We start from the raw sequence: 24,685 nt of genomic DNA, 5'->3' as shown, positions 1-24,685 counted from the left end.
AGGTTCTGGAGAATCGGTAGCAGACATTAGTTCATAGAACTGGTAGCGGAAATTTTGAGTAGTTTGGAGAACTGGCAAATGCCACCTCTGGCTGGCCCCAGAGTGGGGTGGGAATGGAGATTTTGCAGTATCCTTCCCCTACCATGCCCACCAAACCATGCCCACCAAGCCACACCATGCCCACCAAGCCATGCCCACAGAACCGGTAGTAAAAAAAAATGAATTTCACCACTGCCTGGAATGCCTTGTGGATGAAAACGAAACCATTCAGCGATAGTGAGAAAGATCTTGTTCTGTTCAGATAAGAAAACCTACCAGAAATGGTCTTTGAGCCACGGTGGCACAGTTGTTAAAGTGCAGTACTGCAGGCTACTTCTGCTGAACACCGGCTGCCTGCAATTTGGCAGATCGAATCTCACCAGGCTCAAGGTTGACTCAGCCTTCCGAGGTGGGTAAAATGAGGACCCAGATTGTTGGGGGCAATAGCCTTACTCTGTTAATTGCTTAGAGAGGCTGTAAAGCACTGTGAAGTGGTATATAAGCCGAAGTGCTATTGCTATTGCTGTTTTGAATCATGGGATTCTCATTATGCTTTTATTGGAATCCATAAAGTGTAGGGAGAAAATGGAATGTTTTTTGCATTTTTGTCCACGTATGTCAGCACTTGGGTGATTTCATAAAAGAAGCTGAAGATGGAGAAGATACAAATTGCACTTTTTGAATGAATACAAGGCAGATGTATCCTATGAAACCCACCTCCAAAGACTGGGGTGCCTGTCCATTGATGTCAATGGGCAGGAAAGCAGGAGAGCAGGGGAAGTTGTCAGGGGTGATTGTGACCTCCTCCTGCACTATGATGCTCAAGGACACTTCCTGGAGGTACCATGCATGGACTGAGCCCCTTGTTGCCAAGCTGCTTAGAAGCAGGACAGCAGTGGGAGCATCAACATCCGTAGCTGCTGTGCTAGTCTGGAAGGGACGTGAGCACCACTGAAAGCGCCATGGTAAGTAGGGAAGTGCCCAAGTGCCCGGGAAGCTACTGTAGGTTGGGCAAAGTGAAGGTTTCCTCCATTTGCCTTCTACCCTTGACTGTGCCTAAAGAGATGGAGTAGGCAGGCTGTTAGAGAATCAGTCCAGGTGAAGAATGGAATATAGAGAGGTCCTAGAGAACTAGAATGCTCATTGGATAACTCTTCCACAACTAAATTGCATTGCCAATGTTCTCAGCCTCAGAGACACCGATCCAGCTTGTTAGCTAGGGATGATAGGTGACCAAGATATCTGGAGGATGCTATCTCAGGGATGATAATAGGGCTAGAGAATTTGTTTACTTTGGTTGACATTTAACTTCTGCTCAGCATGGAGATACACAGAAGAAAGGAAGGTGGTCCAAACAGCAGGTTTACATCACCAAAATAAGGATTTCAATTCAACACAAAGAACAATTTCTGAACATTTTCAAACAGAGTTCAGATTTAGGTATGTCCAAACAGCAGGTGTTCTGCACTGACAACATAATTCTTGTTTTTGTGTGATGGCACGAGACACATGACCTCGAATTGATTTTAACTGGAAGCCTATGATTGTTTTAGTAGAGCATAAACCATGATTTTCAAATCCCAGGGATTGAATTTTACTGAAAATTCAAAAAGCAAAACACGGCATGCATTATAGTTTAATATGTTGTGTCAATTGATCCCAATTATGGCTTATTTAACTAAACTGCAGTTAAGCAGACCAAAGGTAAGTGTTGTGGCCCAGCAGGATCCGGTTGAGCTGCTGATGGACTCGGATAGTGAGGAACCATATGAGTCTGCCCTGGACGATGTGGAGGACCCTATGCAGGGTTCAGACTCAGAGCAGGTACCAGAGAGGCTGGTTGGCCACCAGGAGGCACCTGAGGCATGGAGCAGTGGGGAGGATCAAAGGCAGTTTGTCCCTGATGCTAGATTGAGATGGGCTGAGAAATGGAAGCAGCAACTCCGTAGGCAGACTCACAGAAGATGATTAAGCACACGTGGTTGTGGATTGGCCCCTCCCAAGAGAGATTATAAGTGAGGTGTTGGGAGGGGACATTTGCAGGAAACAACCATTCGAATTAGTAGTTAAGAAAATCTATCTGTGTATTCTAGCCGTGTCTGTTCGTTTGGACTATCTGCGTTGCTTCATTTTGAATTATCTGGGTTGCTCCATTGAACGTGAGTTGTCTGGGCCCTCAGCCAAAGGATTCGTTATCTCAGTAATTAAACAGTGGCAAACAGCCAAGCCTTTGTTCTGGTTTATTCACAGGCATGGTGGTGGTGGGGTTTCACAACAGGTAAGTATGGTATGTAGATTCACTTATTTATATTTTCAGGACCCATCACAATATGATCAATTTCCAGGAATCAGTCATATCGGATTTATTCACTTGTAGATTTGCTCAACTCAAATACATGGCTGTATTTGGACACTAAATCCGTAACTAGCCTTTTCTAAGCTATGCGTGCAAGTTAATTTAAGGGATTCCAGAGGAAGGGCGGAAAATAATTTGTTGTGTGTCATCTAAATGCTCTACTTTTTGTATCATACAGCGCGAATGCATCTCTGTTCACGTTGGCCAGGCTGGAGTTCAGATTGGCAATGCATGCTGGGAACTCTTCTGCCTGGAGCATGGGATCCAGCCAGATGGCACCTTTGCTGAGAATAACAAATTCAATAATGATGACTCCTTTGCTACCTTCTTCAGAGAGACAGGCACTGGAAAGCATGTGCCACGTGCTATCATGGTGGACTTGGAGCAAACGGTAGTTGGTGAGTCAATCATGAAGGAACATGCCTTGTGTCGAATTCCATGACGTTCTGTGGATTAATATTATTGATTCCCCCCCCCTCCCGTACTTCAATGATGTGGCTAAATTTGATTTAGGAAATTGGATTATGTGTAATGTTATGCCATAACATAGTTGTTTATCTGGAGTTCATCATGTTGCATAATCCCAGCCATTGTTGGTAAATTATGGTTTTAGGCTAAGTGATGAAGGAACCCAACCAACTGGGGCTTCTTCAGGTTAAATTATTGGGGTATTGATTTAGTGCAATGTCTGTACCCCGTCAACGAATCAAGAACAACATGTAGAGTTACTTCTGAGTAATTCCTTTTTTGTTATACACCTACAGACAGAATCTTGCCAGACTAAAGCAATTATCTGTAATAACTATAGATATACTCTGTGAATTGCTAAAGGGGTTCAACCTTTCTGTTCTGACCCAGCTCCCCAAACATGACAAACCCTCTGAAGTGAACTCAAAAGATTCCTTTGTTAGGAGTGCTGGGGCCCCCAGTAAAAAAGGTTCTCTCTCAGGCTAATAAGTCTGGCCGGCCAGAAGATGAATAGTTGTCTGCCACATCTATTCATCTCTGCCCCCTGCCTTTTATCTCCAGAGCTAGGGTGGGGCTTCGCTAGCAGCAGTGGCTCTTCCTTCCCAAGGATCGGCCCATGGATTTTCACTGCTCTCCTCTCCTCTGCCTTCTGTGCATCCGTGCATCAGGCCCTGGACCCAGCTGTTCCTCTTCTTCATCAACCACCTCCAAACTTGGGGGCTGTTGACTCTCCCCCTGAGGACAGATGGCCCAGGCTCCGCCTCTCTCTGCCAGATCCATCCCCTCTTCCCCATTGTAGCTCTCAGGTTGCCTGGATGCTGACCCTGACTCCCCCTCCTCTGATTTGGCTGCTGGAGAGGCTGGCGGCCGACAGGCCACAACACTTCCTCTCTTCCTACCTACCAGGCTTTCCAAACTTTGCTGTCTCTTTGCCCTCTGAGAAAGAGCCATTCCGTCTTGCAACCTCTCATTACATTCCACCACATCCAAGTTTTTATCGATATAAATACTAACAGTCCAGCTCCAGTATATGGTTTTGCCATCATCTTTGAAACCCTAAATCCCTAGGATCTAAAGTCACAGAACTACCACATCTTTCACATTGCAGGAAGTCCTCGATTTATGACCATTACAAAGCCTGGAATTTCAACTGTAAGCCCTGACCTCAAAAGTCAAGGCAGTCACAAATAGCCAAAATGGTAGGCTAACCTAAAAGAGACAGGGCTTACATCACGAAATTCGGCCTGCCATCTTGATAATTTTGACCTGCTTGTGTATGGTGCTGGCAGTATTTGTACGCTCACAAGCTTTGCAGTAATTCTTCCAAATAATTTTTGAAGCACACATAGTAAACTATTCAGTTTTGGTAGTCAATATATATTTAACCTTAGAGTACATTGTTCAAAATATGTTATATTTTTGTAGCTGGAAATCAGAGGTGGGTTCCTACCAGTTCGGCCCGGTTCGTCCGAACCCTTAGTAACTTGGCGGCCTGGTCACTGGAACCAGCAGTGACCCAGGCCTGCCACGCCCCCGAACCAGTTCTCTCGGTGCCGCCATAGGCACCACCATCTTGTTTTTTGCCTTCTGCACTTGCACAGAGCAATTTTTGTTGTACTGCACATGCGTGCGCAGCGCACATCAAACTCATGCACGGGGGGCTCACCCCTGAGCAAACCGGCAGTAGCGGCAGCCGAAACCCACCCCTGTTGGAAATGTATGTTGGACCTTGGGAATCTCATAGAAAATTCTCCTTATACCTATATCCAAAAGACAGCTATATTATATTCATCCATAGCTTACAGTCCTTGGGAAGTTAGTTCTGCTATCTATGTTGCAATACATTTCTGGCTCCTAGGTATGAAATTTTCAAATATATGCCACTAATCTTCCCGATTTTTTTAGAACGCCAAGTTTCAAAAAACATATCTCTTAAAATTTACAGATGAAGTGCGGGCTGGCACGTACCGCCAGCTTTTCCATCCAGAGCAGCTGATCACTGGCAAAGAAGATGCGGCTAATAACTATGCCCGTGGCCACTACACCATTGGTAAAGACAGGATTGAGTTGTCACTGGATCGCATTCGAAAACTGGTAAGGGGAAAAGAATTGGAAAATGATCCAAGGAAAGTTTTCAATTTCCTTAGAAGGCAGTCATCAGACACCAGTGACATTTCTGATAAATAGAAGGGGTGTAAAAATCAAAACAGCCATTATAGCAACAAGGAGGTCCCTGTTCTGCCTTTTTTGCACTGTTCTGTGATTGTCCAAAATTGCATAGCCTTGTCAGGATATAGTAATCTATACAAGCTTTACTGACTTGCACAATTTGTTTCCACCCTACATCAATGAATGGAAAGAGTCTCTTTCTATCTAACAACATTTGTTAGATTGCCTTGTTTTCATCTCAGTCCTAGTAAATAGAATGCAGCTGAATTAAAGTGAGATTATCAGACGTCTAGTTTGAAAAAGAGAACAGCTTCTCCTTCTCACGTTTGGTCAGTGAATAGAAATATACCTCTAGGATTTCCATTGATGTAGATTTATTAAAATTAGTCAATTTAAGTAAAACCTCCAGTTCTTCCAGAATACTGTTTTAGAATTCAGTCGGGGAACCCAAAAATGTAAAAAAAAAAAAAAATAGCAATAGGACTTATATACTCCTTCACAGTGCTTTACAGCTCTCTCTAAGTGGTTTATAGAGTCAGTATATTGTCCCCCAACAATCTGGGTCCTCATTTTACCCACCTTGGAAGGATGGAAGGATGAGCCAACCTTGAGCATGGTGAGATCCGACCTGTCAAACTGCTGGCAGCTGGTAATCAGCAGAAGTAGCCTGCAGGACTGCATTCTAACCACTGCGCCACCACTCTTTAAAAAAAAATATGGAAATAGAAAATAAGTATCTAAATTGTGATGTTCTTTTTAGGCTGACACTTGTTCGGGGCTGCAGGGATTCCTGATTTTCCACAGTTTTGGAGGAGGCACGGGCTCAGGTTTCACCTCCTTGTTGATGGAACACTTGTCCATGGATTACGGCAAGAAGTCCAAACTGGAGTTTGCTATCTATCCAGCCCCTCAAGTGTCCACAGCAGTGGTGGAGCCCTACAATTCTATCCTGACCACCCACACCACCTTGGAACACTCTGACTGTGCCTTCATGGTGGACAATGAGGCCATCTATGACATCTGCCGTCGTAATTTGGACATTGAGCGCCCCACGTACACCAACCTGAACCGTCTCATCAGCCAGATTGTCTCCTCCATCACTGCCTCCTTGCGCTTCGATGGTGCCCTCAATGTGGACCTGACTGAATTCCAGACCAACCTGGTGCCCTACCCTCGCATCCACTTCCCCTTGGTGACCTATGCGCCCATCATCTCCTCTGAGAAGGCCTACCACGAGCAGCTCTCCGTGGCCGAGATCACCAGCTCCTGTTTTGAGGTCAACAACCAGATGGTCAAATGTGACCCCCGACATGGCAAGTACATGGCTTGCTGCATGCTCTACCGTGGAGATGTGGTGCCCAAAGATGTCAATGTCGCAATTGCTGCTATCAAGACTAAAAGGACAATCCAGTTCGTGGACTGGTGTCCAACTGGCTTCAAGGTGAGGAGCAAATAATTAAAAACTGCCAGGATCGCTTAACTACTAGTAGGTAGCAGTAGCAGTAGAAATAAGAGTAGATGAGAGCTAAGAACTAGTGGCTCTTGATTTTGGGCCAGAAGGTTTATTTATTAATTAAATTGATTTATTGAATTTATATGCTCCTTATGGATGCTTCTCATCTAAGACGAGATTGATTTTCTGCTCCTAACTCCCAATGCAACACACATATTTTTAACTCTACAGATGTAGTGGATTTTAAAAGGACATAGATTCTTGTTGTTAGTTGCGAAGTTGTGTCTGACCCATCGCGACCCCATGGACAATGTTCCTCCAGGCCTTCCTGTCCTCTACCATCCTCTAGAGTCCACATAAGCTCATGCTGACTGCTTCGGTGATTCCATCCAGCCACCTCATTCTCTGTCGTCCCCTTCTTCTTTTGCCCTCAATCTTTCCCAGCATTAGGCTCTTCTCCAGGGAGTCCTTCCTTCTCATTAGGTGGCCAAAGTATTTGAGTTTAATCTTCAAGATCTGGCCTTCTAAAGTGCAGTCAGGGTTGATCTCCTCTAGGACTGATCGGTTGGATCGCCTTGCAGCCCAAGGGACTTGCAGGAGTCTTCTCCAACACCACAGTTCAAAGGCCTCCATTCTTTGGCACTCAACCTTTCTTATGATCCAACTTTCACAGCCACACATTGCAACTGGGAAAACCGTAGCCTTGACTATACGCACCTTTGTTGGCAGGGTGATGTTTCTGCTTTTTAGTATGCTGTCTAGATTTGCCATAGCTTTCCTCCCGAGGAGCAAGCGTCTTTTGATTACTTGGCTGCATAGAACATAGATAATTTGGACCTATGATGGACTCTGATCTTAGTTCAAAAATCAGGCAATGCACCCCTTTTGCCTCCCCCACCCGTGTTTCAAAGAGACTGTTTTGTTTTGCTGTTTTCTTCTTTCCCTCCCCACCAGGTTGGCATCAATTACCAGCCCCCTACTGTGACTCCTGGAGGAGATCTTGCCCAGGTAGAACGTGCCGTTTGCATGCTTAGCAACACCACGGCCATTGCTGAAGCCTGGGCACGGCTGAACCACAAATTTGACCTCATGTTTGCAAAGAGAGCATTTGTACATTGGTATGTTGGCGAAGGCATGGAAGAAGGAGAGTTTGTAGAAGCTCGAGAGGATTTGTCCGCCTTGGAAAAAGATTATGAGGAAGTGGCGACTGATTCCTTTGATTCGGTTCTTGACAGCGAAGAAATTTAACAGTTTGCTCCTCTCTCTGCACTAACTTGTCTCCGCTCTAATTTTCTTTTTTAAAAAAGAAACATTTGTAGACCTCTAAGAAGAAGACTTGTTATGTGGGTGGCTAGAGCATATTCATGCCTACAAAGATTTATTGGTCAGGGGTTCATCTTATGTGATATCAACCAGATCTGGCTAAAAAAAACCAAAGTGCACAGGTACAGTATAGGTGGTCCCTTGCTCAACAGTAGTAACTGTGAAAGGGATCTTGGAGTCTTAGTGGACAACCATTTAAATATGAGCCAGCAGTGTAGAGCAGCTGCCAAAAAAGCCAACACAGTTCTAGGCTGCATCAACAGAGGAATAGAATCAAGATCACGTGAAGTGTTAATACCACTTTATAATGCCTTGGTAAGGCCACACTTGGAATACGGCATCCAGTTTTGGTCACCACGATGTAGAAAAGATGTGGAGACTCTAGAAAGAGTGCAGAGAAGAGCAACAAAGATAATTAGGGGACTGGAGGCTAAAACATATGAAGAACGGTTGCAGGAACTGGGTATGTTTAGCTTAAGAGAAAGAAGGACTAGGGGAGACATGATAGCAGTCTTCCAATATCTCAGGGGTTGCCACAAAGAAGAGGGAGTCAAGCTATTCTCCAAAGCACCTGAGGGTAGAACAAGAAGCAATGGGTGGAAACTAATCAAGGAGAGAAGCAACTTAGAACTGAGGAGAAATTTCCTGACAGTTAGAACAATTAATCAATGGAACAACCTGCCTCCAGAAGTTGTGAATGCTCCAACGCTGGATGTTTTTAAGAAGATGTTGGCTATCCATTTGTCTGAAGTGGTGTAGGTTTCCCTGCCTAAGCAGGGGGTTGGACTAGAAGACCTCCAAGGTCCCTTCCAGCTCTGTTATTCTAGTCTAAGTAAGAACTAAGTGAAAATTAACTAAGAAACCCTCCTCCTGTAACAAGCTAGAGCAAGCCAGGATATTTCTTTTAGAAGTGTTTAACCATGATTATTTGAACTGTGTACAGTGGTGGGATTCAATTTTTTTTACTACCGGTTCTGTGGGCGTGGCTTGGTGGGTGTGGCTTGGTAGGCGTGGCAGGAAAAGGATACTGTAAAATCTCCATTCCCTTCCCACTCCAGGGGAAGGTTAGTGCAAAATCCCCATTCTCTCCTGATCAGCTGGGACTCGGGAGGCAGAGAATAGATGAGGGCGGGGCCAGTCAGAGGTGGTATTTACCAGTTCTCCAAACTACTCAAAATTTCCGCTACTGGTTCTCCAGAACTGGTCAGAACCTGCTGAATATGACCTCTGAAGTAGTCCACAAGTAATGACTGTAATGGAGCTTGCCTATTAATTCATGGGGGTTATAAAGTGATTCAGTCACAACCCCGTGGTCATTAAGCAAACACCAAGGTTAAGTGAACCAATGGTTTGCTCTAGGGTTTGCTAAAAAATCTCAAGTGAATACCAGTTTTCAGCAAAACCTTCATTAAACGTGGTTATCTGTTCACAAGGTGCTGGAAACGGCTCTAAATGAAGCCCAGTTGCCAATCATTTGGAAAGGTGGTCATATATGAACATGGGGTGAATGTTGGAACTTTGAATCTGGGTCATAAATACCCTTTTAGGTAGGTGCATTGGAATTTCAAACAGCAGCTAAGCAACTGGTCATAAATAGAGGATGACCTGTAGAATGTTAAGTCATGGTGGATGGCATCCCATATCATCTGAGGCCTCAAGCAAGCATGACTTAATTCAACGCATGACTCCAACTTGGGCCTCTTGTGAAAGCTTCCTAGCTCGTTTCTTCCCTGTTTTGGGGAACAAGGACATCTGCTTTTGCTGAGAAGTGAGATCCAGGAACTGGATCTGACTGGTGGGTCTTCCTGGGAAATAAAAAAAAAAAATCTTTCCAGTGCAGTCCTAAATGAATGACAGACCTTCAGTTACATAACACAAAATCATTAACAATTTTATTTCATGAGGACCACTCAATTAAGACAATTAAGACATTGAGCCTGAATGTGATTAAATTAACATAAGGGGGACAGGGCACCTGCGGCCCGGAGCCCGCAGTCTGCAGCCCAGATGCGTCACAGGCTGGCCACACCCTTGCCCAGTTTAGCGAAATATCTTCACCGAGTTCTACAAATGTGCAAAACCCTTAATTAGATATTTTGTTTTTATTCTGTTATTTTCCTTCATGTTGCAATAACAAATTGTTGCATCAAGCTATGTCTTTTACTGGAAAGGCTGGTCAAAGACCATAATAAAGATATCCAATCTTATCTTAATTTATTTAAAGACCACTATTTCTCGTGGCTGGGCAGATTAAACCCAAACAGTGGATCATTTATAAAGATATATTAGATGAAGCTAAAAACAAAACAGGAATTTGAAAAAATCAGGGAATAGCTTTGGACTGGTGGTCCTCTATGCAAATCCAGATGAGATATAAGAAGGATGCAGAGAACTATGGGTTTTATAAAGAATCACAAGAATTAGACAAGCTATTACAGGGGATGGATGAAAAATTGATTTAAAAATTATATAATGATTTATTGAGGTTTAAAAATGGAAGAAGAAACAGTAAAAGATACTATCATAATTTGGGCAAAAAAATTCGGCTACACCATAGAGTTAGACAAGTGGGAGAAATTGTGAGGGGGAAATTATAAATTGAAAATGTCAGCAGCTTATAGAGAAAACTTATATAAAATGTTCTATAGATGGTATCTACCCCCACCAAGACTAGCAAAAATGTTTCCAAACAGATCACCAGAATGCTGGAAATGCAAACAGATACAGGCAACAGTGGATAATTTAGAATTTTTAGGATGTGTGCCCCTTTGGGCGTAATGAAGCTACTGCAGCTATGACTCTCAGAGGCTGGTGATGTAAGTTGGTCCAGAGGGTGTACATGTTGGGAATTATGACCTCTACCCTCCCTTGCTCTGTGACACTGAGAGGCAACAACAGGTGCTTGGTGCCAGTCTCCTCCTTCATTACAGCTCAACGGGTGGCAGAAGGAATTGTGGAGAGACAGGAAAAACAGAAACAAAATCACCTAGCTCCTGATCAAGAAAAGAAGCCACAATCAGACAAAGCATTATGGTAAGCCAAAGAAACAGAGGGGAAACAAGAATGAAGAAATTCACAGCCACTGGCTCTAAAAAGTTGTAATGTTTATATCCCAAAACGAGTTAGGCATTACTTCTTCGCCAGACTGTAGTGTTTTCTAGCATAGATTCCATAGTAAGCTGAAGTGGTTAACAGTGCAATCCTAAGCATGCTTACCTGGGAATAAACAGGAAATAGCAGAAATCAGCAGCAAACCTGAGTTTAAAAAATACCTTTAGGATGGATTGCAACAAGAGAAATGGCAATCTCTACCCTGAGAATAAGTGGGAAACCTAGAATTCATAACCTGCCCAGATGACGGTGGCTGGGATCACCCATTCCACTAAGCCAAGGTAGGAGAACTTCTAAAGAATCAGAGGTTTCACGTCTGTCTTTCTAGCCTCTGGAAAGCTGCCAGAGGTTGCCCAGTTTTGTGGCACCATAACTGGAAGATACTTGCTCATGGTTTTTGTATCCTCTTTTAGCTTTTAGGGTGGTATTATGTTTGGGGAAGGGACGCGGTGGCTCAGCGGCTAAGACGCTGAGCTTGTCGATCAGAGAGGTCAGCAGTTCAGTGGTTTGAATCCCTAGCGCCGTGTAATGGAGTGAGCTCCTGTTACTTGTCCCAGCTTCGGCCAACCTAGCAGTTCGAATGCAAGTAGAAAAATAGGAACCACCTTTGGTGGGAAGGTAACAGTGTTCCGTGCGCCTTCGGCATTTAGTCATGCCGGCTACATGACCACGGAGATGTCTTCGGACAGCACTGGCTCTTCGGCTTTGAAACGGAGATTAGTACTGCCTCCTAGAATCGGGAATGACTAGCACAGTGATGGCGAACCTATGGCACGTGTGCCACAGGTGGCACGCGGAGCCATTTGTCAGGGCACGCGAGGCGCTGCCCTGTCAGCTGGCCAGCTGAGTTCACCTTTTTAAAAGCCATTTTTTGCCCTCCCCAGCCTCCAGAGGCTTTATAGGAGCCTGGGGAGGGTGAAAAGAGCCTCCCCCGCCCCCCGGAGGCCCCCCGGAGGCTTCAGGGACTGTCTGGAGCAGGGGTGGGGAACCATGGCTCTTTTGCGACTTGTGGACTTCAACTCCCAGAATTCCTGAGGCAGCTATGTTGGTTCTGGAATTCTGGGAGTTGAAGTCCACAAGTCGCAAAAGAGCCATGGTTCCCCACCCCTGGTCTGGAGGCTTCCCTGAAGCCTTCGGAACGCTTAAAATGACCCTCCAAAGGCTTCAGGGAAGCCTCCAGAAGGTCCCTGAAGCCTCCGGAGGGCCTCCGGGAGGGTTGGGGGAGGCTCTTTTCGCCCTCCCCAGGCTCCTATAAAGCCTCTGGAGCCTGGGGAGGGCAAAAAAAGCATGTAAAAATGGGGGGGTCACGCGTTGTGCACGCATGCGCACTGGGGGGGTCGCACATTGCATTATGGGTGCGGCACGCCCACACATGACCCCCCTGCGCTCCCCCCACTTGTGGCACGCGAGCCAAAAAAGGTTCGCCATCGCTGGACTAGCACATATGTGTGAGGGGAACCTTTACCTTTATGTTTGGGAATGAGAGCAAGCCACTACATCTCCACCCTTCCCCACCCTTCAAATATCCAAAACAACCACCAAAATCCACCAGCATAACCTCAAGTATCATAAGGTGCCCCGAAGAAGTTGGATAAGATGAGAATACGATTTTAGCCTGTGTGATTTGGATCACTATGGCTTAGCAAGCAATCTGTACTTAAACATCACAGCTCAAAGCAACACATTTCTTTTTCCTATAAAAGGGTTCCTACTACTTACTAACCACCAGGCCGACTACTTGACTATATGATGTAGCCTAGAACGTGAACTAAAACCATGAACTAATTTGTTCTTTGTTAGGTAACCTTGAAAGTTAATCTATTTTCCGGCTTTCTGTCCCTTCCTCCCATCCAACTTTGATGACTCCAAATTGCTAAACTGGAAGTTTTGCAAGAAACAAAAGAGAAACTTAAATTTTTTTAAAAAACTGTAATCAACTTCATTTCGCATGGTTTTAACCTGATCTTTATAGCCAGTAAATGTGTGATGACTCTGGCCAGTATTAATTTCTTAAGTTAAACATATGGAATAGAAATAACAAAACAAAAAAAAATGGATGGGGGGTGGGGAGGGAAGCATTGCCACTCTTCCTATCAATCATATGGGTTAAGGAATCCGAAGACCACAACCTTCTTAAGTTACAGTTCATGCAGTAATATCATTTAGCTAAGTTAAGAGCCAGGCAGAAATAAAAACAAACCCATTACGCATATTACGGGATTGAGATTTATCACAATCTGTATGATATTAAATCTGCTTTTTGTATGCAGATGAAACCTAAGAATGTTGAATAAATCCTGAAAAATGCTCACTGTTTCATTTTTCTTCTTCTTCTTCTTCTTCTTCTTCTTCTTCTTCTTCTTCTTCTTCTTCTTCTTCTTCTTCTTGTTATTATTGTTATTGTTATGATGATGATGATGATGATGATGATGATGATGATGATGATGATGATGATGTTATTTTTGCTGGAAAAAAATGTACGCTGGCTGTGGCCCAGATTTTGAAAGTAGATTGCCATTGTCTGTTTCCTAGGGCTGAGAGGTTGTCCAGTTGTCTTTTGCCTAAGGTGGGAGAAGAACTCACAGAGTTTTTGGCCAAGTGCCCTAACCACTGCCTCTATCATTGAAATAGCACTCATAATTTAATTATTTACAGACTAATCACCGCAATAAAAACATTGGGCCAGCCCAGTGTAGGAATATTCTATGTTCCTCTTCACCGCTGTTATTCTCTAACAGACCAACAGCATTTTATGGCCAAAATTTAATCTTGGTCCTCATTGCATTTTGCAAGTGATGGTTACTCTTATCAATATTGTTTGCACTTCTTCAAAATAAGGGCTTTCCCAAGACTGCTAGCATCTTTATCTTCTTCCTGAGTGGGTTACACAGATATTGTTCATTTTGGTTACACAGATATTGATGCTCAGAAATTTTACATCACTGTCTAGATTAGTCTTCTCCAACATGGTATCCTGCAACTGTGATGATGGACATGATCTGGTGGACATAGTCAACCCAGTTGTTTGTTATGAAGTGGAAATGATGGGATATTCATCCAAATTCTCTTAAGAGTTCCAAGTTGGATCGAACAATTGACAATAAGAAGTCCTCTATCCCTGAAGGCCCAATGATAGTTTTCTCTAGAAGAGTGGGAAGGGGGGATAAATGGGCATTGTATGCCTCCTGTTCTTCTAATCTTCTCTTTATTTTTTCCCCTCACAGCGTGAATGCATCTCGGTTCATGTTGGACAAGCTGGAGTTCAGATTGGTAATGCATGCTGGGAGCTGTTCTGTCTGGAACACGCCATCCAGCCAGATGGCACCTTCCAGGCCGAACCCAACAAGTTTAATAACGATGACTCCTTTACCACATTCTTCAGTGAAACTCGCACCGGGAAGCACGTGCCACGAGCTGTTATGGTGGACCTAGAACCCACAGTAGTAGGTCAGTGAAATCATGAGTGGTGGCAAATAGAATGGCAGTTATTGAACATTTGCAGTGCTGGAGAAAGAGGGGAGAAATCAGGTATCCTAGTCTTTTACCAGTTATGGAAGGGTGACTTCTGATGGCAAATTCAAGGATGGGGAAAAAAAAGACCCCAACATTTGACAGGATGTCTTCAGCCATCTGGTCCTACTTTGCAGAATTCTATACCAGAAACGTCCTTGAGATCTGGGGGAAACAAGGTGCTAAGAAGATATCTACAATCAAAGCACTTCTGAGCATATGCTGAGGCAAAAAGAAAAAAATGATTCGTGCTAAAACCAATCCCATAAGCCTATTTATGCTGAAAATTGTTTTTATTTTCTTTTGCAGCAATTTAATTTGGTTGTCAGGGCGAACTTCTCACTTGCTGGTATTTTTACAGAGCTAACCTTTTTCTATCTTAACCGGGAAGGAGAGGATAAATATCACGGTTTTAACTACTGGGGATCTCGACTGAATTAAGATCAAACGATTAACTGAATAAATAAAAAAATAATATCCAATCAGGTAATTTGGATACCTGATGCAAAACAAAAACAAAAAACACTTACGTGTATGCCTTCCCTCCCCCTCCCTGGCAGGAAAAAATAGACCAGCGTATGCTGCCCTTTCTTGCTTCTAAAATTAGTTGACTGACTTAACTTTGACTAATTATACTGTGTAGTTAAAGATTAGAGGAACACGATCTATAGTCCAAGTTCCACACATATGCTCTACAAATGTTTGCCTCTAATGTTTAATCTCATACACAGAAAATTATTAAAATAGATAATTGTACTCTGGTTCACTTTAATTCCATACTTTCCATTACATGAGTATATTGAAAGAAATTCAATTATGTACCATTTTTAATAAATGTTGGGAACGTACCTGTTTGCATGTTCCTAATTTAATGAATTGGGTTTCCATTTTAGCTCTTTAGTCATAACATTATTATTTATTCCATTCCATTCCATTCTATTCCATTCTATTCTATTATATTCTATATACTATATACCCTAACACCAATATTACTATTAATAGAGGTTGATACAGGCTTTGGAACAACAATTTATACAAGGCCCTTGTTTTATTATTATAATTATTGTAGGGTGCTTCTACCTCTGCTCTGGTAGTTATATATTTTGGATTTTGAAATATGAGAGAATTTGTTTCTCCTGAATTTTGAAAGAGTAAACAGAAAAAGAAAAGGGCATCCTTCTGGCTACCTTGTGTGAATATTTCATTATATCCATCTGGGACAGGATTTTACTTGGCAGAGCTTTTTAATATGTTAGATATCTAAATGTCTAGTTTATTTTTTATTTTTTGAAAAAAAAACTTCTATTGAAAATTTAAAACATTACAATACAAATACCTTTAAAAATAGTTTTGTATAAATTACGATCCTTTTTGACATGGCTAACATAACCATTCAATTTTATACATTCCTAATGTTGTGGCCCGCTGGCGGCCTGTGGAGTTGGCAGCAGGGTCGGACAGTGAGGAGGTTGGGGAGGAGCACGGGCCAGTCCTGGGGGCATGCGCAGAGCTGCCAGAAGACAAGAGCAACTAAGACAGCAGGGTCGACTTAGGATAAAAGCCACACCTTGGAGGTGATTGGCCCCTCCCATAGGAAACAAAAGAGGAATGAATAGGGAGTGGGCTTTTGCAGGAAACAATTCATTCAGTCGTTTCAAGAATGGTAAGTTCTGTTTGTGACTATAAGAGACTCTGTGCCCAGTTTTGCCTTGCCCTGCATTTGGAAACTAGTTATCTGGCAGTTCTCCAAACGAGATAAGGTTCGTGTTGATAAATATTCCTCGAAAAGACTGTTCGCTAAGCCTTGCTGACGGTAAATGAAAGGAATTCACAGTCATGTAAATAAAAGGGGACCAAGACTCTGCTTCTTGCTTTTTAAGGAAGCCTGGGTCAGAATACTAAGAATTAAGCAAGATCATATTTGATGTTAATAATCTGTGCCGGGAATCATTTCAAATGACGTTAGAGCCAAAATAACCCACAAAAGCTTCTGTCATTTAGCAAACAAAGGTGGTGTCAGAAGTCAATTAGGAAGGAACGTATCACGATTATAAAAAAAAATGTCTTATGTTTGTCACAATATATTTCCATTTCTTAACAGATGAAGTACGGGCTGGCGCTTACCGCCAACTTTTCCACCCAGAGCAGCTGATCACTGGCAAAGAGGATGCCGCTAATAACTATGCCCGTGGCCACTACACCATTGGGAAGGAGAGCATTGATATGGTGCTGGATCGTATTCGCAAGCTGGTAAGCACATGCGTGACAATTAAAAGTGACATGGTTTTGAGGCAGACATTCGGTGCAAATCTAGGCCTAGAGGCAGAAATCTAATGATAGGAAGTCCAGTTCCAGTCATGCCAGTTGGATATGCCACGAGCTGTATTAATATGCAGAACAGTGGTGGGTTGCAGGCGGTATGTGCCTCTACAGGCGTACCGGATCCTGCCCGGAGCCCCGAATACCGTTCCAGTATGGTGCTCCGGAGGGCCAACCCGCCCGCCCATGCTCCTTACCAGTGCTTTATCTGTTGGCGCCTATGCGATGCTCCGTGGAACAGCTGAAGCGTTGCAGAGGCTTGCGGAAGCGTCATTTGACGTTACAACACATGTGCGTGCTGCGTGCCTGTGCAATCATAAAACAATCATAAGGAGTTTTCTCAGTGATGTTGTAACTTTACCCGGTCACTAAATGAACTGGTGTAAGTCAAGGACTACCTGTATCACACAGCCAGTGGTGGGTTTCAATTTTTTTTAGAACCTCTTCTGTAGGTGTGGCCTGCTTTGTGGGAGTGGCTTGCCGGCCATGTGAGCGGATGGCAGTGGCTTGCCAGCCATGTGACTGAGTGGGAGTGGCTTGGCAGTCATGTGACTGGGTAGGTGTGGCCAACTTGCAAAATGGGGTGAAACTCGCTTAACAATGCTCTTGCTTAGCAACCAAAATGTTGGCTCAGAAACTCTGGCATTTGAAGCACGCAAGTCTTAAAGCTGTCAAGTTACAAGACCCTTGCACCCCTAACCCTTTAGGAAAAAAAACCCCAGGGGTGTTCAAACTTGACAGCTTGTGGACTTAAACTCCCAGAATTCCTCCTACAGTCATGTTGGCTCAGGAACTCTGGCATTGAAGTGTGCAGGTCTTAAAGCTGTCAAATTACAAGACCCTTGCACCCTTAACCCTTTAGGGAAAAACCTCCAGGGGTGTTCAAACTTGACAGCTTTAAGACTTGTGGACTTCAACTCCCAGAATTCCTCCTCTCGCTCTTCATCTTGATGATATGTGGACGGGCGGGGGAAGGGAGCTGGAACCGGTTCTAAACGGCACTGTAGATTTATGGAACCTCTTCTATAGAAGAGGTTAGAACTGGCAGGAACCCACCCCTGCACACAGCTATCTTAACATTTAAAGCAGGGGTAGTCAACCTTTTTATACCTACCGCCCACTTTTGTGTCTCTGTTAGTAGTAAAGTTTTCTAACCGCCCACCGGTTCCATAGTAATGGTGATTTATAAAGAAGGGAAGTAACTTTATAAAATGTATAAAGCAAGAGTTACAGCAAACCCCTACCGCCCACCATGAAAGCTGGAACGCCCACTAGTGGGCGGTAGGGACCAGGTTGACTACCACTGATTTAAAGGATTAGTGATTAAGAATGGCTGTAATCTATTTTGGAAAGGTGCCATGCATGAAAAAATGCTATTAATAAACAAGTTTTCATTCAAAACATTTGCTCACCATAATGTAGGTTCTTATTGAAAACTCACAGTACCACTGGATTTCCGATTTTGGTAAACTGCCACTGAAACTACTACTTTTTGTAAAGAATTAAAAGACTTGTTTTAAAGGGTCCCATGGAGACATCCTTACCGATTCTTAAATTCATAAAATATTTGTATGCTAAGTATTAAAAATAGTGGATAATTTACTTCCAATGCTCCAAGAATACCTGTGGCATACAGCAAGGTAATTATATAGACTCAGATCTGTTTGGCTGCATGTGCCTAAGCATAGGATCATTGGCACAAAGCCATAGCAATGAACTAGATTTCGGATTAGATTTGGAATTGTAGAAATGGTCTTTGCATATATACTGATTGGGCTAAAAAGAATGGTTGAGATACACATAGCTCACCTTGGATTGTAATTCTTTGTAGACCGATTCCTGCTCAGGTTTACAAGGATTCCTGATTTTCCACAGTTTTGGAGGAGGAACGGGCTCAGGTTTCACCTCCTTGTTGATGGAGCGCTTGTCCGTGGATTACGGCAAGAAGTCCAAACTGGAGTTTGCTATCTATCCAGCCCCTCAAGTGTCCACAGCAGTGGTGGAGCCCTACAATTCTATCCTGACCACCCACACCACCTTGGAACACTCTGACTGTGCCTTCATGGTGGACAATGAGGCCATCTATGACATCTGCCGTCGTAATTTGGACATTGAACGCCCCACGTACACCAACCTGAACCGTCTCATCAGCCAGATTGTCTCCTCCATCACTGCCTCCTTGCGCTTCGATGGTGCCCTCAATGTGGACCTGACTGAATTCCAGACCAACCTGGTGCCCTACCCTCGCATCCACTTCCCCTTGGTGACCTATGCGCCCATCATCTCCTCTGAGAAGGCCTACCACGAGCAGCTCTCCGTGGCCGAGATCACCAGCTCCTGTTTTGAGGTCAACAACCAGATGGTCAAATGTGACCCCCGACATGGCAAGTACATGGCTTGCTGCATGCTCTACCGTGGAGATGTGGTGCCCAAAGATGTCAATGTCGCAATCGCTGCTATCAAGACTAAAAGGACAATCCAGTTCGTGGACTGGTGTCCAACTGGCTTCAAGGTGAGGAGCAAATAATGAAATATCTTCCTTCTGTCTTAAAAAGATGCACATTGACGTAATGGGTATAATCCATGTCCCAAGGTAAGTATTAAATGTAAGTAACATCAATTTAGAATAGAATAGAGTAGAGTAGAGTAGAATAGAATAGAATAGAATGGAATGGAATGGAATGGAATGGAATGGAATGGAATAGAATTCTTTATTGGCCAAATGTGATTGGACACACAAGGAATTTGTCTTTGATGCAAATGCTCTCAGTGTACATAAGAAAAATAAAGTAGAATACATTCATCAAGAATCATAAGATACAGCACTTAGTGATAGTCATAGGTTACTAATAAGCAATCAAATTATACTAGGAAACAAAACAATATAAATTGTAAAGATACAAGCAACATGATTATATTCATAAGCGGGAAGAGATGGGTACTAGGAAGGAAGAGAAGAACAACAGTAATACAGCAGGGGTGAAATCAAGTTACCTTCGCTACTGGTTCACAAATGTGGAGAGTGTGCGTGCTTGCTTTGCTCGTACGAGCCGCCTCTGTGCATGTGCAGGACCTGCAGCTCATGCGCAGGTCCTTCTGCGTGATGACGTCCAGTCAGGTGGGTGGAAAAATGGACTGTTTTCCCCCAAAACAGGAGCATTTTCCCCTTCCCCCAGCTTGCTGAAGCCTGCAGAGTGCTCCTGGGGGCTGCAAAGAAGGGAAAAACGCCTCCCATTTTTCGCAAAATTGAGATGTGGGGGTGGGCCTTCGAGAGGCCAAAAATGGCTTTATTCGGTGTATAAGACGCACCAACATTTCCATGCTCTTTTAGGGGGGGGAAGGTGGTCTTATACTCTGAAAAATACGGTATACGCCAGTTGCTAAGTGTCTGAATTTTCAGCACTTGACTATTGTATGCTAAATCTCTCTACAAGAATGTGAACCACTAACAGTCAAAGCAAATTTGCAGTAGATAAGAGTCAACAGAATTCACGGTGGGCTGGACTTAGTAGCGCTCTTGTGGGTGTAAAGGGACTCAAGACTGATGACGAGTTTGACTCCTCCCTTGCGTTCAGCTTGGTCACCTGCTACAGTGGGGGGGATGATTTCACTATGTACTTGATGAAACATAGAGGGCTTTGAGAGGAAGCAACCATGGTGAAAACAGTATGTCATCTTCTATTCCAGTATTTCTCAACTTCAGTAACTTTCAGATGGGTGGACTTCAATTCTCAGAATTTCTCAGCCAGTTGAAAGTTCTGAAAGTTGCCAAAGACTGTTGTGTCTTAAACTCAATGGTAATCAAGTGAAAGAAGAAGACTTCATATAGTTTCAGTTCAAAAGAATATTATCTTCTGACTGTTTTAGCTTTTGTCGTTGTAAATACTGTATATTTATAAAACCCAATACTTTGTCCCCAAACGTAGTATGTGTAAAGTGTTGTAAAAAGGTCTTTTAAACAAGCATGATCTTATTATTTCTATCTTGATCGACTCGGGGTTTGTCAAAAACAGCCTTTGGTTGGAGAGTCCATATCCTTAGCCTTTAGCAATCAATTTTAGCAGAGATGCAAATATTTTCTTTTTAACATCACAGGCTTTCGCACAGCAAAAATATCCTGAAGTTACTTTTCCTTCTTCTGGATTTTATTCTGCTAGTCATTATCCATTGCAGGGGGTGGTGTTCATTCTATGGTCGTGTGGCCAGTATGACATCATGGAGCACTATTACCTTCCCACTGAAATGGTACCTACTTATCTACTCGCATTTGCATGCTTTCGAACTGCTAGGTTGGCAGGAGCTGGGGTGAGGACGGGAGCTCACCCGTGGCATTTGGGTCTCGAACATGGGCTGCAGTGCTGACTTTCCAGCTGACAAACCCAGCATCTTAACTGACACTGTGCCATTATTATTTTTCTCTAAAGTAATTGAAATATGGCATTGCTCAGGTTAGCTATTAGAGGAAATTATGGGAATAAATTTGTTGCAGTGTCATCAGAATCTCCCTACCTTATTTTTCGGAGTATAAGACGCACCCTTTTCCCTCAAAAAAAGAGTGTGAAAATCTGGGTGCGTCTTATACACAGCATTTTTGGCCTCCTGAAACCCTGCCCCCTTCACCAAAATGGCCATGCATTGCCTTTAGGAGGCTTCCAGAGTGCTCCTGGGGACTGGGGAGGGCAAAATGAGTGAAAAATGGGCCATTTTTTGCTCGTTTGTGCCCTCCCCAGCCTCCAGGAGCACACTATAAGCCTCCTAAAAGCTCTGCAGGCTCTTTTTTGACAAAAAACGAACTGTTTTGGGGAGGTCTGCAGAGTGCAAAAACTTTCTTTTGAATTTACCTCTTCAAAATCTTGTCTTATACTCTGAAAAATACGGTAGTTCAGATTTCTCATTGCTCTCCCCCCGCCATTCTACTCTTCCTATTAAGGCCATTTTGAATGATCTTATCTCTCCTTCTGTTTTCCAGGTTGGCATCAATTATCAGCCCCCAACCATAGTGCCCGGAGGTGACCTTGCTCAAGTGCAGCGAGCTGTTTGCATGCTGAGCAATACCACTGCCATCGCTGAAGCCTGGGCCAGGTTGGACCACAAGTTTGATTTGATGTACGCCAAGCGAGCCTTTGTTCACTGGTATGTTGGTGAAGGCATGGAGGAAGGAGAGTTTTCGGAGGCTCGGGAAGATTTAGCTGCATTGGAGAAAGACTATGAGGAAGTTGGCACGGATTCTTTGGAAGAAGAAAATGATGCGGAAGAATTTTGAAAATATAAATGGCCCCTAGCTGTGTGTATTTGGGCCACAAATGAAGTTCTCCCCAGTCTTTGATGGATGAAAGAAGCATAGTAGTGGAGCTTAATCAATTGCATTCTTGTCTACTCCAGCAGCATATATAAATATATCATCAGTCTGTGAAGAGTTTTCCTGCATTTTCTTTCTTAGGCCATACACGTGGTCCTCGGCTTACGACCACAATGGAGCCCAAAGTTTCTGTTGCTAAGTGAAACAGTTGTGAGTTGTTCCCCCCTTTTATACTCTTTATTGCCAGAGCTGTTAAATGAATCATGGCAGTTGTTAAGTTAGTAACACAGTTGTTCAGTGAATCTGGTTTCCCCATTGAGTTTGCTTATCAGAAGTTTGCAAAAGGTGATCATATGATCCCGTCATAAATATGAGTCAGATGCCAAGCATCCAAATTTTGATCACGTGACAGTGGGGATCAGTGGTGGGTTCCGGAACCCGTCGCAACTGGGGCCGGGCGTCATAGTCGGGCACATGAATTGCGCATGTCTGCACACACCTCTGCCCTGTGACACCCAGCTGCTCGGTGGAGGTCATGCAGGCGCAGCATGCTGTGTGCGCGCCATTTGCGTCAAAAACCAGTAAGGAACGCGGGCAGGTGGGTGGGCCAAACGAGTCACCATTCCGGTATGGTGGACACTGCTCCCAGCTACCCACCAGTACGCCCGTACCGGGCCGTACCTCCCAGAACCCACCACCAGTGGGGATGCTGCATCAGTTGTAAGTGTGAAAAACGATCATGTCACTTTTTTCAGGGTTGTTGTAACTTTGAATGATTGTTAAATGAACTGTTATAAGTTGAGGACTAGCTGTATAACACAAGAAAAATGCAGCCTGCCGAGCACATTATAGACATTACAGGTAGTCCTCAAGTTACAGCCACAACCGAGACTGAAATTTGTTCACTAAGCCGTGCCGTTGTTAAGCAAGTCACCACACAGCTGGACGCGATTTGACTATCATTTCACTTAACAACAATTTGTGGTTGTTAAGTGAATCTGGATTCCTCAATTGTTTATCGAAAGCCGACTGAGAAGGTCATAAATTGCGAATACATGATTGCAAGAGGCTGCAACCATCGTAAATTCTGAATTGGTTGCCAAGCACCCACATGGCAATCATGTGAAGGTGGTACGATGGTCATAACTTTGAGGACAGACCACGAGTCACTTTTTCTGAGGCAGCCATAATCTCAAACCATTGTTAAATGAATGTTCCTAAATTGAGGGCAAACTGCAGTTGAAAGAGCCTTGATGGCGCAGTGGTTAGAATGCAGTATTGCAAGCTGCTTCTGCTAACTGCCAGCTGCCTGCAGTTTGGCAGATCGAATCTCACCAGGCTCAAGGTTGACTCGCCTTCCATCCTTCCAAGGTCAGTAAAATGAGGACCCAGATTGCTGGGGGCAATAGGCTGATTCTGTAAACTGCTTAGAGAGGGCTGTACAGCACTGTAAAGCGGTATATAAGTCTAAGTGCTATTGCTATTGCTATTCTTTGGTGTGAAAGACACTGGAAGCAAGGATAGTTGGTTGTGCACATTTACACTGAGTATTTGCAAAAGATCACAGAGAAGCAGCTTCATAAGATTAACAAAGGAGCTTTAATATACCCTGATATTACTTAAAAGTATATTTTTAAAAGCAGACTTTATGCACAACCTGGGGGATCTTCTGGATTCATGACTCCTGCTTGTGGCAGTTACGACTGCCTTTTGCACAACTTTGTATTGTGTACCAATTGGGCCCATTCTTGGATCCAGGGATCCTATTCAATTGTCAACTTCCAGCCGGACTATTGCAATATATTCTACATGGGGCTGCCCTTGAAGAATATCTAAACCAGAGGTGGTACTCAGCCAGTTCTGACAGGTTCTAGAGAACCAGTAGCGGAAATTTGTAGTAGTTCAGAGAATGGGCAAATAGGCTGGCCCCACCTGTGCTTCCTCCCAGCTGATCTTCTTTTGTTGCCCTGCACAGGAGAACGGAGCTGTATAGCAGGTTAGTGGGATGGCGAGGGAATGGGGATTTTGCAGTATCCTTCCCCCACCATGCCCACAAAGCCACACCCACGAAGCCACACCACGCCCACAAAGCCACGCCCACAGAACTGGTAGAATTTTTTTTTGAATCCCACCACTGATCTGGACACTTTAGTCGGTGCAAAATGCAGCAGTGTGAACAGTTATGTGTGTTTCTGATGGAGCTTTGCTGTGCGAGCTCCATTGGTTTCCAATTTGCTTCTGGTCCCAGTTCAAGGTGCTGTTTGTTAACCTTTAAAGCCCTATATAGAACAGGACTGCGACTGCATGTTTGAGGGGTCCATCACCTAGGGAGCTACATGTGGTGGGCCCTAGATGGCAGGGCCTTTTCCGTGATGGCCCCTCCATTGTGGAATCTTCTTCCTCCAGAGGTGAGATCAAGCTCCTCAGTCTTTCGAAGGTCCCTGAAGACCTGGTTATGCCAACAGGCCTGGCTGGGGATGGGCAAAATGTGTGAGGTGGCTTCATTATTATTAACAACTTCCATCATTTTCTTTTTCTGCTTGCCCTGATAGTTTTTAATAATTTTAATTATGGCCAGGCCCAGGCCCAGTTTAGTCGCTATATGTCACATGATGATGCAAGTTTGACGCCCCTGTGT

General features: G+C 43.8%; 2 protein-coding genes across 2 annotated transcripts; both read left to right on the top strand.

Moving 5' to 3' along the window:
• Nucleotides 1-2,684: 2,684 nt before the first annotated feature.
• On the top strand, nt 2,685-7,733 carry LOC309395045 (tubulin alpha-8 chain-like; the record flags this gene model as incomplete). The annotated part of the gene is made up of 4 exons (XM_081958805.1): nt 2,685-2,793; nt 4,809-4,957; nt 5,793-6,473; nt 7,440-7,733. The coding sequence occupies exons 1-4, from the start codon at nt 2,766-2,768 to the stop codon at nt 7,731-7,733; spliced, it is 1,152 nt and encodes a 383-aa protein (XP_081814931.1). The 5' UTR covers nt 2,685-2,765.
• Nucleotides 7,734-10,705: 2,972 nt separating this feature from the next.
• LOC309395043 (tubulin alpha-8 chain) lies at nt 10,706-22,162 on the top strand. Its single transcript, XM_081958802.1, has 5 exons — nt 10,706-10,841; nt 14,144-14,366; nt 16,531-16,679; nt 18,580-19,260; nt 21,718-22,162. The coding sequence occupies exons 1-5, from the start codon at nt 10,839-10,841 to the stop codon at nt 22,009-22,011; spliced, it is 1,350 nt and encodes a 449-aa protein (XP_081814928.1). The 5' UTR covers nt 10,706-10,838; the 3' UTR covers nt 22,012-22,162.
• Nucleotides 22,163-24,685: the final 2,523 nt, after the last annotated feature.

The sequence above is a fragment of the Natrix helvetica genome, assembly GCF_964273705.1.
Source record: "Natrix helvetica genome assembly, chromosome: 6".
NCBI classification, from domain to species: domain Eukaryota; kingdom Metazoa; phylum Chordata; class Lepidosauria; order Squamata; family Natricidae; genus Natrix; species Natrix helvetica.
This window is presented reverse-complemented; position numbering and strand designations above follow the sequence as displayed.

What these genes read in the sequence shown, in the direction of transcription:
- LOC309395043 (XM_081958802.1), top strand. An exon ending in CCTAGAACCCACAGTAGTAG is followed by an intron (nt 14,367 to 16,530) that starts GTCAGTGAAATC and finishes ATTTCTTAACAG; the next exon opens with ATGAAGTACGGGCTGGCGCT. An exon ending in GGTGTCCAACTGGCTTCAAG is followed by an intron (nt 19,261 to 21,717) that starts GTGAGGAGCAAA and finishes TCTGTTTTCCAG; the next exon opens with GTTGGCATCAATTATCAGCC.